Source organism: Saimiri boliviensis, chromosome 17, assembly GCF_048565385.1.
Source record: "Saimiri boliviensis isolate mSaiBol1 chromosome 17, mSaiBol1.pri, whole genome shotgun sequence".
In the NCBI taxonomy this organism is placed as follows: Eukaryota; Metazoa; Chordata; class Mammalia; order Primates; family Cebidae; genus Saimiri; species Saimiri boliviensis.
This window is the reverse complement of record NC_133465.1, coordinates 53599149-53615582: the sequence shown is the minus strand read 5'-3', so window position 1 is coordinate 53615582 and position 16434 is coordinate 53599149. Positions and strand designations below refer to the sequence as shown.

The following is a 16434-nucleotide window of genomic DNA, read 5'->3' as shown; positions in this document are numbered from 1 at the left end:
CTGATTACTTGAGCCAAAGGAGGTTAGGGCTGATACCAAATACAAATTTTAAAGAAAAGTGGCTCTATTTAGTTCATCTGGAATTCCTAGAAATGCTGATCTGGCACAATATAAACAGTCTAAGTACATTCAATTGACAGTTTATGAAACTCTGTCTCAGAGGATTGGTGGAATTCCCTATTCTCTAACAAGATTCATTCCCGGACACATGAGTCTGATTCTGATTTGACCTTATAAATTGGCTGGGAACCACTATTATGTATAAGCACCCAGCTGAATGCTCCAAGATTTCCTAATGGAAAATACCAACATTTTTATTCATTCACAAATACTAAGTGAACTTCCATTGTATGCCAGGCACTGTACCAGGTTCTGGAGCTATAAAAATGAGCAATATAGCTATGACCCCTGAATGTCCTCCACAGTTTAGTAGGAAACAGAGGTAATTAAACAAGTAATAACAATAGCATAAGTACAGCAGAGAGGAAATACAGGTGCTAGGGGCAACACACAGCTGTACCTTAAGGTAATTTAGGAGAGCCAGAAAAAGCTTCTTAGAAGCAGCAGTATTTAAGCTGAGACATAAAGGAGGACAAGGGGTGAACCAAGGTGTGGTAGTTTTCCAGGCAGGGGAAAACAGTATGTGCAAAGGCCCTAAGGCAAGACATTGCTTTTTGCTTTCAAGGAACTGAAATCGATTTTAGTGTGGCTAGTGTTTAAGTGAGTGGGGAATGGTAGAAGACAGGGCATAGCTGGGGTTTTCCACTGGCAGTGGTTTTGCTCCCCAGGAAACATTTGCCAATTTCTGGAGAAATTTCCGGTTGTCTTAATTAGGGACTGAAGAAGTACTACTGGTAGTAGAGAGGTCAAGGACACTTCTTTTAAATATCCTACAGTATACAGGACAACATCTGCCTTGCCCCTGCCCACCCCCAACCCCACGTACCACACAAAGAATTATGTGGTCTAAAATACCTGGTCCTGGAAAAAGTAAAGGTCCTTTCATTACAATTCATGTGATATTTTAAGAAGGGAATTTGGATTTCATTCAAGGAAAAGGAGGAGCTATTTGGTGGCTTTAAGTAGCAAAAACAAATGTTTTAGAAAACAAATGTTTTAGTACAGAGAATTGACTAGAATTTCTTCATCCAAATATTTATGTGCTATGCATTGTGTAGGAGCTGGAGATACAGGGGTGAACATTTAAACACTGACCCATTTTACTGGAAGAGGTAGAAAATAAAAACAACATGGAAATAAACAATAAACAATAAGACTGTTTTCCCATATTCAGTATCCCAAATGTAGATGAACTCTGGGTCTGGCAATAAAACTTCACTGTTAATTTTTAGAGGAGAAAAGCCCTCGACAAATTTTATAAACATCATCTATGGGGTATTTGTTGTTTAGTTTGGATCTCATTTCTCCTAAATGTAAATATTTTTAAAAAAGAATCACCATAATACAAACAAAATCCTGTTCTTCATTATTGTTTTTCATTTTCTGTGTGTGTGTATTTCTGGCTTACATTTCCATATTATGTTCAAAATGCTCAATATTATAGGATTACTGAAATGATTACTTCTTTGGCTGACAGCTTTAATAGTGAATGCAACAATTTCAGGAACAATGATCATTTGACAACCCCTAGTATAGTACAGAACTTGTCTCTTGGCAAGGATGACATTTAATTTTCTTCTTATATAAACTTCCTTAGGAAAGAAAACCTTTGCTTTTTGTACCTCTGTGACATGTCTTAAAATTAGCTGTTTTCTCTAATGAGCTCATTTCAGATATATTAGCTTCTTAATCTAAGGACTAAGTCAGTGACAACTTGCTTTATGTTTTGGGAGATTCCAGTTGCATGAAGAAGAATTTTAGGTCAGCAAAATGACTGAAAGGTACATCTTCATTATAATTTTCTTGCTGTGAAGCCACATTAAATGAAGGATGGATTTTCCAAAATAGCACTAAACTAAAATCCTTCCTGCCACACTAAAGAGGCAGCATTGTGTAGTGGTAGTAAAGACTCTGGAAGCTCCTGCCTCAGTTTAATCTTGACTTAGTCATGTACTGGCTTATAGTCTCAAGCAGTTATTTAACCTCAAAGCCACTGTTTCCTCATTTGTAAAATGGGGATAACCATAGTATTCACCTCATAGAGGAGGGTACTGACTCTGAATCCTTGCTTGGTCATTTATTAACAGTATGACTTTGAAAACATTAATCACTGAAGCAACTGTTTCTTCACTTGTAAAATGAAATAATGATGTACCTCATAGGGTTAAGGTAAAAATAGGAAATGATACAGCAAATATAACGTAAATAGCCCTAAGCCACAATACACATTAAGCCTCCTGTAAGGGGAAGCCAACTTCTCCTTGTCTTGTGAATTCTTTACTACCGGGGTGCAAGAGATTTAAAGCCTAGAGAAACCACTGTTGGAGTTAAATTCACATATCCAGGAAAGGCCTTGAATGAGATCTCCCTTCTCCTCTCCTGTGATTACACTCTAGAAAAAATATGCAATGTTAAGGGGAGACACGCTCGAGAGATGCCAACCTACCAAAATCTGTTGCTTCAAATGGAAAGTATTTCCTCAATAAATAAAATAGTTCTAAAGTTGTGACAAAAACTCTCCAGTGTTCTCAGTTAACTAGAAGCACAGGAAAGAGCAAGATTATGAAATACCAATGATAATTACTGATATACAAGAACTGACATCAAAAATTTGTCAAATTAAGAGATTTTTCAAGGACACTTTAAATTTTCATGTATTAGTCTACCTCATCAAAACATTAATCTGAAAATCCTATTTAAAGGATCATTTCTGCTTACTGGTTTGTTTTGGGTGAGAAGCAAGATTTTGGGCTTCTGCTCCATGCTTCCACAGAACACTTTTGTGTAGCTGAACTGTAACGTGGTAAAATAACTGGGATAACATTCAGCTTTAAGCTAAGTGGCCACTTCTGATACAATGGAATAAGCTGAACAGTATTCCATCTCTAGGTGCAAATAGATTAATTTATGCTTTGTCTAAGGAAGACACAATCATGAAATTACTCCTCAGATAAGTATAAACAGTGACTAATTTCCTACTTAAGACATGTAACATTTTCCAAACATTGAACATGAACATCCTGGGACGACTTCTCTCGATTAGAGAAAGAATAAGACGTAACAAAGTGAGGAGAATTCTCTGTGATCTTAGCACTTATCACCATCTGACGTATTACATATTTATTTGTTTATCATCTTTCTCTTGTGAGAATGTGGGCTATGTAACAGCAGGAATTGTCTCTGTTTTGTTCACTGATTGATGTTCAGTCCTGGAATACAGGTCCTCCAAATGTCTATCTAATGTGAATAATTAAAGTGCTAGAAGCACTTCAACATTTGTCTATTTCTAAGACAGATATTTGGTCTAACGCTTCTAAAGAAGAGGCTAGAGGCCATTTACACAGGGGATATTTAGGAAAAAACAGAGAGGTCTTTTAAAGTTACAATGACTTAGCAATGAATTGAGGGAAATCTCAGACTTTGCAGAAGCCAATTTACAGATGAGGGTGTACTAATGAGTTGGGATAATCAATAATGTGTCTGGGAAAATATGCTGCATCTGGCTTAGAGCTGGACTGTGTTTCTATGAAGAAATTAGAACCTTACAATATTATAGATCATCTATAAAACTTCAGCAAAGCTTAGAAACTGAAAGCACCAGGTACTTGGAAGATGAGGGTGAAGAAGGGACCCGAAAACACAGAGTTTATTTGAAGTTTATTTAAGAAGAAGTTAGATCCCCAGATTCCCATCCCTGCCCTGCCTAGCCAGGTGACTACCTTCCCCAACAACCACAGGAAAGAGAACTAGAGAAAATAAGCAAGCAATAATCTAGACTTAGGGACACCACACATTGAGGAAGGCAGAGATCAGGTGCAGGACTGAAAACAATATCTGATATTGAACAGTGAAACTCCAGCCCCCTTTTCCTGCCCAGCTCCAAGATGTTGGCACCCAAGACATACACCCTCCAGTCAGAAGATTGGAGGATTCTTTGCTAGAGAATATGAACAGCCCAGGAAAAATCTTAGAAATACTGACTTTCGGGTATTTCCAAAAAAGGTAGATTATCTTATGTTCTATAGTCAAGCTCTCTACGCACACAAGCTTCTAATCAGTTTTTCACTGCCTAAGTAAATAATACATTGTGTCCATAAAACAAGAACAGGATGCTAAAAAAAAAGGAAGAGACCACGGAGAAAAAGATATAACTATTAGAAATTAAAACTATGAGAGCCGAAATAAAACTTTTTGCAAAAGGATTGGAAAGTAATGTTGACAAAATCTCTCAAAGGTGGATTAAAAAGCCAAAAAACAGGTAATTTTTAATATCCTCCTTTTAAATAAACTTTAATCTTGAAAAGACAGATGAAGGGAACTTGTTACCAATAAGACTGAGCATAATTTGTTCCAACTTTGATGGAGAGAATGTGTGTGTGTATGTGTGTTTTAATAAAGTCTATATCATAGCTCTAATATTAAAACCAGGACTAAAACAAGCACATAATTAATAAATATCCTTGGGCAACTGGAAAGATAATTTCATATATGAGAATGTGTTCTAAGCAGACATTCTTCTAAAAGTTGCTCATAGAAGGACTCTATCATTCCCAATTGTTAAACCATTAAAACCATTATATGATGATATAGCATTTTAGATATTTATTATAAATTTTCCATCTCAACATACAACATAACTTTGGGCAATTATGTAAATGTGGATGTTTCACTTCTGGTAAGAAAATGTAAAATGTGTCATATGTTTAACCATGCTGGACCATTTTCATGTATTGAATAAACAGTGAACTTGTTTCCAAATTGCTCACCAAAAAAAAAAAAAAGCCAAAAAACAAAAGTATAGAAAACAGAAGAGAAAGATTAAGAAAATGAGGACTATCCTACCAGTATAGGAAATCTAATTTTTTTTTTTTTTTTTTGAGACAGAGTCTTGCTCTGTTGCCCAGACTGAAGTGCAGTGGCGTAATCTTGGCTTACCTTAACCTTTGCCTCCTGGGTTCAAGCGATTCTCCTGCCTCAGCCTCCTGAGTAGCTCGGACTATAGGCATGTGCCACCATGCCTGGCTAATTTTTGTATATTTAGATGGGGCTTCGCCATGTTGGTCAGGCTGGTCTCAAACTCCTGACCTCAGATGATCTACCCACCTTGGCTTCCCAAAGTGCTGGGATTATAGGCAAAAGCCACTGTGCCCATCCAGAAATCTAACTTTTGATTAATACGAGTTGTAGAAGGAGAAAATAGAGGAAATTATAATAAATAATACAAAAGCATTACTCAGAATTAAAGAATATCTCCAGAGCTTGCCAGGTACCAACAGAATAAATGAAAAAGATCCAAGAAGGGTGATAAAAAGAAGATTCTGAAAGCTTTTGGAGAGAAAACAAGGTATATATGAAGGATGAGGAATAAGAATAGTATCAGAGTAGTTAATAGCAATATTGGAAGGAGCAATGCCTTCAAAACTGAGAAAAAATAATTTTTACCCTAGAATGATAATACTGTGTCGAACAAATAAGCAAGTATGAACATAGAATAATGATGCTTTTTGAAATAGTAAGTCTCAAAAAATTTACGTCCTATGCATTTTTGGTTAGGAAGCTACTGGAGGATATGCTCCACTAAAATGAAGAACAAAATTGAGAAAGAATATGACATGAGATGAAACACAAAAGAGAAGTGACAGGAACTCCCAGGAGAACAAGGTGGTAAGTTTTCAGAGCATCACTGGTCCAGACTGAGCTCCATGGAGGGCTCTAGGACGAAGGCCTCCCGGGTAAAAAATGTAACTGGTATGTGTGGAAAACTGTATTGAGAGATGTTTTATGAAACTACATTATGGGTTATGGAATGACTTAGCCAAAGGTCTGAAGAAAAATAAGCAAATTTAAAAATGAGGCATTTCATAAACCCCAAGGAAAGACAAAATTGTTCAAGAAGGAAATGTTATCCTTGGCTCCAGAGTGACATATTTGTATAGTATTAATAATGAAAATACTGTAATATGGATTCAGCCAAAAATCATGCAATAATTGTATTGGGCTGGTAGTGGGAAGAAGGAAGGTGAAAGAGCTGTAATTCCCATCATCTATAATAAGAAGCAATAGATAATTTGTAAACTAATAAAAATTTTAGCAGTATACGAGTAGTATTTAGAAATATGGAGGTGAAAATCAGAGAAACTTCCTTAAGAGGTGAAAGTGGCTGCCTGTGGGGAGAAGATGGGAGGGGTAGAGGAAGAGAATTGCTGGTTTTGAGCATTATTTTTCTATGTGCTTACTTTGAGAAAAATAGAGATTTCAAACCCAAATGTATAAAAAATATTATGGACAGTGTAGTATAAGAGTTTTAAGCTATAAAAATTAAAAATTGTTGATTACTTATACCCTCATGTTGGGTAAAACATACATATCACTTCTGGTTGGGTGCAGTGGCTCACGCCTGTAATCCCAGCACTATGGGAGGCTGAGGCGGGTGGATCACCTGAGGTAGGGGGTTTGAGAGAAGTCCAGCCAACATGGCAAAACACGTCTCTACTAAAAACACAAAAATTAGTCTGGCATGGTGGCATGCACCTGTAGTCCCAGCTATAGCTACTTGGGAAGCTGAGGAATGATAATCATTCTGGGAAGCAGAGATTGCAGTGAGCCGAGGTTGTACCATCGCACTCTAGCCTGGGAAACAGAGCGAAACTCTGTCTCAAAACCAACCAACCAACCAACCAACCCACTTTGTTGGTTCTGAACTTTTTTATTTATTCACGAGAAGACTTTATTTCTAAGGATCTTTCCACCTCTAAGGTTCTGATCCCATAATAAAGTTTTCTTCTAGGAATAGCAAAGAAAGAGAAACTCTTCTCCACGTTCTCACGGTACACCTTTATGCATTTTTGTTCACTTTGCCAAAGATCTCCCTGTCTTTGCTTCCTTGATATTAAAATGGAACTACCACGCCCCCAACTTGGGAATCATATTGTACCTGTGAGGCTAGTCTTCGCATTGCCTCCTCCTGCCGCCTGCGCATTTCTGGGGTTCCTGGGCAGCTTCCACTGGTGATAGATGAGTGGGCTGAAGGTGGCTGTGTGAGTGGCAGCTCTCTGTTGGCATCCACATCTGTATTAAAAGATTTAGATGTTTGCATCAGATAATCATAAAACTTTAAAGGAAAAATGGCTGAATTCTATTTGTTCTATGATCTAACAATTCCGCTCCTAAGTATATACCTAAGAAAAATAAAAACACATTACACCCAAAAACTGGTACAAAAATGTTCATAGAAGAGTGATTCATAGTAGCCAAAAGTGGAAACAACCTAAATACCCACCAACTGATGAACAGATAAAACACAGTATATCCATTCAATAGACAATAGTCAACAATAAAACAACACAACAATAAAAAGAAATGAGACACTGATACATGTGAGAATGAGGATAACCCTTGAAAATGTTATGCTAAATCAAAGAAGTCAGTTAAAAAAAAAAGGACCATATATTTTTTGATCTTATTTACATAAAATGCCCTGAATAGGAAAATCCATAGAGACAGAAAGTAAATTAGTGGTTACCTAGGGCTGGAAATAAGAGGGTTAAGGGGAGAATGGGGATTGACTGCTAACAGGCATGAGTTTCTTTCAGGGAGATGAAAATGGCCTAAAGTTTGATTATGATGATTGCTGTACAACACTGTAAATTATACTAAAAATACTGAACACTGTAAATGGGTGAATTACATGGTATGTAAATTACAGCTCAATAAAACTGTTTAAGATTTTTTAAATTCAATTTGTTCTTATTATTTAGAAAATATATTAGAAATTATAGACTATATTTATGAATAAAATCATACTTTAAAAATGGATACCAAAGTAAATATTAGAAGTTGTTATTTGATGGCCAATAGCCATTGAAAAGAAGGAATAGGCCGGGCGCGGTGGCTCAAGCCTGTAATCCCAGCACTTTGGGAGGCCGAGGCGGGTGGATCACGAGGTCGAGAGATCGAGACCATCCTGGTCAACATGGTGAAACCCCGTCTCCACTAAAAATACAAAAAACTAGCTGGGCGTGGTGGCGCGTGCCTGTAATCCCAGCGACTTAGGAGGCTGAGACAGGAGAATTGCCTGAGCCCAGGAGGCGGAGGTTGCGGTGAGCTGAGATTGCGCCATTGCACTCCAGCCTGGGTAACAAGAGCGAAACTCCGTCTCAAAAAAAAAAAAAAAAAAAAAAGAAGGAATAGGAAACAGTAGTCCTCATTTAACTCCCTACCAGTAGGAGTGAATTTAGACTTCTTTCATTCAACTGGTGCAATAAATTTCTTGGTCACTGGATAGAATCCTGGATAACTGCAGGGGGGTGGCTATGGGAGATGACAATAAAAAAAAGGCTAAAGAAATTAAAGACATGTGTAACTTTTTTTTTTTTTGATCATAGTTGAGGTGAAGTTCAGTGATTGCATGTCACTGTATTATTTCTGCTGTTCACTTCCTCCTCCTACTCTATTCCCCTTTATCTGGTATTTGATTTTGTGGGTAATTACCGTCCAAATACCCTCTGTCTTCTAGCTATTTCCTTTTGTAAATATCCTCCTTTTTGTCTGAATGCCTTACTTTCTGTTTGGTATTCAGACAACAGTAGAAATAAAAGTTAATATGTAGGCTGTAGTCAATGTGCATAGCAAACTGGCAAAAGAGACTGCTGATACAAGCAGAGTAGGGAGGGTAGGATTTATTTACTTAACAGCTGTTTGGGGGCTTGGCAGCTGCTGGCAAATGTCAAATCCAAATTAACTACATTGAGACTTTTAGTGATAGGAACATACAATCTTGTATTAGAGCTTCCCCAACTACTATACTGAGAATGTCTGTAGTTAATGTAATAATTCTGAATTACACAATGGGTCTGTTTTCACAGAAATATTTTTGTTCTTTGTGTGTGTGTGTTGGGGGGAGCTGGATAATGGTGGTGGTGGTGGTAGAGACTGACAGGGGTGTCAGGTTTGGGAGAGGAGGTGGAAAGCAGGATGACAGGCTAGTGCCTGCCTTGACAGCTTTTCTACATCCTTCCAGGGAAATGACAAGGAGTGGGTGGGCTAGGGGGCTGAGTTTTTGTGGGGGAAGGACAGCCAAGCAAGGCAGTACTGCAGGCTAAACTGCTCCCACTTTCCACAGCAGTAGTGCTCGGCTTTTCTTTCTACTGTTGTCTGAATACCAAACAGAAAGAAGGCAGGGGCAGAAGAAAGAATGACAGACGATACAGAGATAGAAGTTGGGAACTCCAATAATTTCCCATATATTTTTATTATCACTACAACTATATAATTGGTACCATCACCCAAGGATTAAGAAAGCCAGTGAAGTTCCAAATAAACCCAACCAAGCTTAATTTAAGTTAAACTCTGTAAAAAATTAAGCCAACCCTCCATATACAGACATCATTCTTATTCTTATTAGTGAAAAAAACTGCTGCTGCCGCCAGTAACATATTCCGCACCAGTTCATACAGGTAACAGTTAGAATTGTGCCAAAAAACAGCTTGCATTTTTTTGACCCTTCTTTTGGTTTTGTTAAGATGGCAGAGATAGAATATAGTTTGGCTGTCAACAAATTGTAATAAAAATTATTTTATATAAGGTAACATTGGTTCTGAGTAATTCTGATGTACAGAGCCACCTGCTTTATTTAGCTCTCTTGACCCCTTTCAAACTCTGAAAGTTAAGTGTCAGGCCAAATCTACAGTCTCAACAATGGATGTTTATCTCATGAATGGGGAGTGTCCTGGTGTTTCTGGAGATTCTCAAGAAGGCAATGGATGTTAGAGAATAACTCAATGAACTGCCTTTAAAGAATCTCCGCTTTGGGGAGCAAACGGGCTTTCTATAAACTCTTGCTTCCCCCGCCCCTCCCCAGGCTCATAGGGACATCCCCAGGTACCTCTCCTTTCTGTGAAAGCAGCTCTTTTTGTCTTTGGGATTTATTTTCTGTCATGCATGATTCTACCACTCTGTTATCTGCAACTATGATATACAGAGGAGTCACAGAGACCTTTCTGACACACTCAAATAGCAAGCCACTTGGACTACTCAGATAAACAGCAGTTTGGTGTGATAAATACTTGATGGTACTCAAAAGAAAAATAACGGAATAGTGTGGAAAGTTACTTTTAACCATGAAAATACGTTCTCAGAATCAAAATTTCAGCAGACACAATTCTGAAAGATCAACTAGTCACACTTCTTCATTTTAAAAATAAGAAAACTGAGCTCTAAAGAATGAAAGTAAAATTCTCAAGTTCACAAAATCTAGTCAATTTGAGTGCTGGGGCACAAACCCTGGGCTCCTGACTCCAACAATACTATGCCAAACTACCTCATAAGAGCTTCATTTAGAAACTAGCAATATATGCCTCTGAAGAAAAGAATTCTTCCATAACAATTCTTACCATACCCTGGTAAGAGGTATTTTGAGTCAAACAGTTTTCTTCTATGACACTAGTTCTTCCACGTTAGACATCCATAAGCTTACCAGAGGCAATCTGCTTCCTTAATGATACAAGGCTACTAACTAGCTTCAATAGGAAGCCAAGAAGTTTGGAGGGTCTTCAGTGAGTTCCTGTTATGTTTCTAGCACTGTGCTAGATCCTGTAACTACTATCATCTCACACAAACCGTTTCTAGTGGTTGCTGTCTGAAAGTCCGTGGTGGGCAAGATTATTGATTTGCACTGGCAGAGCAGTAGTTTCTTTTTTTGGTTTTCTTCGAAAAGAAACCAGGTACACAGGTTCTATACATATAGTATGTACAAGAAGAACATCGATACATTTCTATTTATTTTCTTTACTAAAGTGAGTTTCACCAATAAGGAGAGGCTGCATAGCAAAATGGGTAAGAGAATGGCCTCTGAAATCAGACTGCTTAGTTTCACCATTTATTGGCTGTAAAACCTGGGAGAACTTACTTAACCTCTCTGAACCTCAGATTACTTACCTGTGAAATGAAGGCAACTTCACTAAGCTGACAGCAGAATTTGATGAATTAATATTTGTAAAGAGCTTAGAGAGTGTCTGGCACATAGTAAGTACCATATGAGTGTTTAAAAAATAAATCAGTAAGATCCTGGTGGTGATTATTAAGCTGCCCCCTGCTTGTGATGAGAGAAGCCTGAATACATATGAGAGCTCAACACCTTTTCGCAAGGAAGCAGGAGAACTCCCTCAAGGACACAATGAAGCTCAAGTCCAAGCAGTACAACGCTGATGTCAACAGCAAAGAAATGAAGGATGCAAACAGATCGTGCTGGCAAATCCAAGAAGAACTGGGCACAGACTGAGCAAAATCTGACAGTGATGAATGCAAATCACTCTACTGGCAACTGCGGCAGTCGTTATCTAAAGGACAGACCAACTGTACAGCCAGCATGGAAGAGTCATAAATTTATTCCATGAAAAAGGTTTTTTTTTTTTTTTTTCAGTAACGCTTAGGTGGCTATTGGGTATGTGGGTTAGATGTAAATAGAGTATCACATTCTTTCTCTCAACTCTGAATGAATAGTCCTCACGTGGAAGTCAGGTTTTGCAGATGAGAAAATAAAAGGATATATGACCTAATATAAATATGTCAGAAAAGCTTCAGCACCAATGAAGCAGGGAGTTCTTTAAAAAGGAATACGTACGTTTGGGAGAGGCATGTGGGCTGTCTGAGGCGATCTGTCTCATCCTTGTACCATGGCAGCTAAGGGCCACCAGTCTGGAGATGATGGCAGTTTTGCCAAAGCCAATGTTTCCCACAATCACTACTCCTTGGTTCACGCTGGTATTTGAACTTTGAAGTTGAGCATCTATTTCGTGGAAAACCCAATCTCGGCCAACAAACACAGACTCTGTAGTGATGCTGGGCACTTCAAAGAGCAGAGGCTTCAAGGAGATATCTGGAGGCCTATAAGGTGCAAAGCGAACTGAAAGGACAAGAGAACATAGAACTTAGGTCAAACCATCAACATTGAGAGAAATAAATTAAAAAATGCAGTGTGGTTTAAGAGACTTGAGTTATAGTATGATGGCATTCTGGGCTTATTCAGAAATAATGTACCTCTGAATATTGATTCTATACAGATAAGCAACACAGGTGAGTTAGAGCTATTTGATACTCTAGATTGCAGAACGCAAACATTGATAAAAATCAGTAATGATTTACTCAATCAGTCAGAAAGTCGGGATGATATTCAAATTATTACAGTAAAGGGATGGCCCAAGCACCAGCAATCAGTATGGGATGCAAGCCTAGGGAAGCAGAGAGTCCTAAAGGCCTCCTGCTATGCCTTGGTTAACCTTGTAATTGTTGGACTGTGGGGAGGTGCAGGAGTCAAGTTCCTGTTGGAAAGGCCAGGCTGTGGCAGGGCATCCAGACAGCTTACAACAGTAGCTCTTTACCAACCAGTAAGAAGATATTTCAATACCTAACAACCAATATGGCTATACCAGTATATGTCAGTTGAAAATCAGTCCTGAACAAAGCAGTATAGAGAGATTATTTGTTTCTTTAAAAACAACAATGAGAATAGTAATTCCTTTAAGTTCATGATGGTATCTTAAAAAATCTAGTAGGTATTATTATTAGGCGAAGCAAACCCACTAAAAGCTCTGATGGTTTAAAAGATCTTAAACACTCTAAGCAGTTGAGCAGAAGGCAGGCCTTCATTCAGTGTCTCTGTGCCTGTACTACTTATATTGATGCCAATTAAAAAATAATTTTTGGCTTATATACATACCTTGGGGATAGATTCCCACTGCTTTTCTCAAATTTTTTTTTCTGTTCTTATACAATTATAGGATTTGCTAAGTACCAAGAATAAGCTATACTGTCAACAGTTTTCTAAAAATGCAGAATTGATGTGATGTGCTTTAAAAGAAGATCTACTAATTGTATTGACGGTAAAAGAAGTCCTGCCTGACGGTCCGTATCTGGGTTAAATGACCTCCAAAACTGTTTCCAGAGCAGCTCTAAGAGGTATCACTTTATCTGTCTGAAACCAGGTATTTCATTTTTGTTTTGTTAACCTTAGCACATTGCCTTGATATATATTAGGTGTTCAAAAAATGCTTAAGAAAAGAATTAATTAAAAATAAGGTACTATACCCTAACTCAATTTTTCAAATATTTTGGGAGCACAAGAAAGGCCAGTAATGGGAAGGGAATGGAAAGAGAAGAAAGAGAAATCACAAGGGGGAAAATGAGATAATTTACACTTGGTACATTATTCTAGAACATACTTGAACCACTTATGCACCATAAGGTGAGCTACAGAGATGGCAGCTTACATGAGAAAACATAGAGACATAAAAATTCCAAAAGTAGTGCAAATAATTTAAGATGTAAAGCCAAGTTCTGACAACAGACGCAAATGGTTTCCTATATCAGTTTTTAAATGCCTCAAGTTTTCATTAACTAAAGTGGGGTTGTGGGGGTTAGGGGAAGCTGTGAAGATACAGCTACAGGGTCACTTACAATTTCCTGATTCACATTTCTGCAACAAAATTTACTTTTATTTATTTATCTATTAATAATTTCAACTTTTATTTTAGATTTGGGAGCACACATACAGATTTGTTATCTGGGTATACTGTGTGATGCTGAGGTTTGGGGTACGAATGATTCTGTCCCCTGAATCTGTACATGTGCCCCTGAATCTAAAGTAAAATAAAAAATTAATAATTTCAACTTTTATTTTGGATTCAGGAGGCAGACATACAGATTTGTTATCTGTGTATACTGCGTGATGCTGAGGTTTGGGGTACAAATGATTCTGTCCCTCAGGTACCAAGCATAGTACCTACTAGTAAGTTTTTGACCCTTGCCCCTCCACTTCTTCCCCAGTCTAGCAGGCCCCAACATCTATTGTTACCATCTTTATGTCAACGAGCCATGGGCTCGTTGTTTAGCTCCCACTTATAAGTTAGAACATGTGGAATTTGTTTTTTCATTCCTTGCTGTGTTAACTCACTTAGGATAATGGTCTTTAGCTGCATCCATGATGCTGCAAAGGACATAACTTCATTCTTTTTTTATGGCTATGTGGCATTCCATGGTATATATGTACTGCATTTTCTTTATCCAATCCACCACTGATGGGCACCTAGGGAGATTCCATGTCTTTATTACTGTGACTAGTACTTTGATCAACATATGCATGCATATGGCTTTTGATAGAACAAAAAAAATCTATTATTTTAAAATCCATACCTGTAATTAAAGGATTCAATGAAAAATTAACTTTAATTTGCCAAATTCCTTTTAAAATCTGCTGTCTTACAGCTAATAGATCCTATTTTACTTTTCTTAAACATTATTTTACTGAGATATAATTCACAAGCCATAAAATTCAGTCTTTAAAAATATACAATTCAGTGGTTTTTAGTATATTCACTAAGTTCTGCAACCATCACCACTATCTATCCCTAAACACTTTCATCACCCCCAAATAAAACCTATATCCATTAGCTATCACTCCCTATTCCTCATTCCTCCCAATCCCTGGCAACCAGTAATCTACTTTCTGTCTGTATAGGTTTGCCTATTCTGGACATTTCACATAAATGGAACCACAGAGTATGTGGTCTTTTACTGCTGACTTATTTTACTTGGCTTAATATTATTCTTTATTTTTATTGCTGAATAATATTCCATTGTATGGATATACCATATTTTGTTTATTTATCAGTTAATAAACATTTGAGCTGCTTCCACGTTTTGGCTGATTAAATGTTGCTATGAACATTCATGTACAAGCTTTTTTGTGAACATAACCTTTCAATTCTCTTGGCTATATATCTAGGAGTAGAATTTCTGGTTCACATGGAAACTCTTAGGTTCACCTTTTTGAGAAAGTGCTCAATTGTTTTCTCTATTTGGTTTTTCCTATATTTTTATTCACTATATTTTCACTATAGAAAAATTAGGAATAGTAGGTAGATAAAAAAATAACTGTTTCCATTAGCTAGAAAGAAATGCTATTAACGTGTATTCTGAGTTTTGTCTGTGCCATATATACTTATTTTAAAGACAAAACTGGGATCATGCTATATATACTGTCTCATCATTTACTTTTTTCATTGAGTAATATAATGTGAACATTTCTCTACATGATAAAACATAAATCTGTTATCATTTTTAATATGTATAGACTCTTCCATTACATGACTAATCATAACTTACTTAGCCAGTATCTTACTGTTGTATGTTTAGATTACTTTGGTTTTCCACTGCTATAATCATAGCTAACAATGAAATAGTCTTTATTATATGCCAGAAACTCCTTCTAACATGCTAACAGTCTGAAGATGCAGTTATTACTACTTTCATTTTATATACAAAATGGAGGCAAAAAGAGATTATTTGCCTAAGGTCTTTTATCCGTTTGAATCTTATCTACTATACTCTAGTTCCTCTCATGAAAAGCAGTACTACAAGCAGTTGTACAATAAACATCATCATGTATTCACCCTGGCACACCTTCCTTATTTACCTGAAACAAAATGCTAGAAGTGAAATTTCAGGGTCAATGGGTTGTGTTTTTGATAGACCTTACCAAATTGTTCTCCAGAAAGATTATACTGGTTATGTGACAATAACCACAACTCTTACAGTCTCATTATCATAGGGTAGTATTATTACTCTTAATCCTTGTTAATCAAGAATGGCATCTCATTATTTTTAACATATATTTTGAGTATGAGAAGTGATTTTTGTGTGTGAAGGGTGCTTTTTAAAAAACATTTGTAGTGGCTATTCTGCATCCTTTGTAAATTGCCTGTTCATGGCTTTTACTCACATTTCCATTGGAATGCCTGTTTGTCTTACTGAATTAGTGAGAACATTTTTAACCCTGAGGACATTAATCCTTTGCCTTTCATAGTTATTGTTTGCAAATAATTTATTCAGTTCTTTGCCTTAAAAAATTTTCTTTCTTGTTATTTTAGAAGTAACTTTTTTTTTTTTTTGAAACAAACTCTTGCTTTGTCACTCTAGCTGAAGTGCAGTGGCACAAACTTGGCTCACTGTAATCTCTGCCTCCCAGGTTCAAGTGACTCTCCTGCCTCAACTCCTGAGTAGCTGGGACTACAGGCATGTGCTACCACACCAGGCTAATTTTTGTATTTTTAGTAGAGATGGAGTTTCACCACATTGGCCAGGCTGGTCTCCAACTTCTGATCTCAGGTGATTCGCCCACCTTGGCTTCCCAAAGTGCTAGGATAACAGGCATGAGCCATCATGACTGGCCTCTTCCTTTTAATTTCTAGAAGTTCAAAAAGTTTATATGGCCAAACTTATCAGTCCTTTTCTTTGTGGGTTCTGCCTTTAGTGCTATTC

General features: G+C 37.2%; 1 protein-coding gene across 9 annotated transcripts in view; it reads right to left on the bottom strand.

Moving 5' to 3' along the window:
* Positions 1-16434, bottom strand: part of TANC2 (tetratricopeptide repeat, ankyrin repeat and coiled-coil containing 2) — a 442578-nt gene that overhangs the window by 99398 nt on the left and 326746 nt on the right. For all 9 annotated transcript variants that reach the window (XM_010330283.3, XM_010330284.3, XM_010330285.3 and 6 more), the window contains 2 exons: positions 11741-12022; positions 7055-7188 (listed from right to left, as the gene is read on the bottom strand). In XM_010330283.3, the coding sequence (XP_010328585.1) occupies positions 7055-7188; positions 11741-12022 (416 nt within the window). The remainder of the gene's footprint in view (positions 1-7054; positions 7189-11740; positions 12023-16434) is intronic.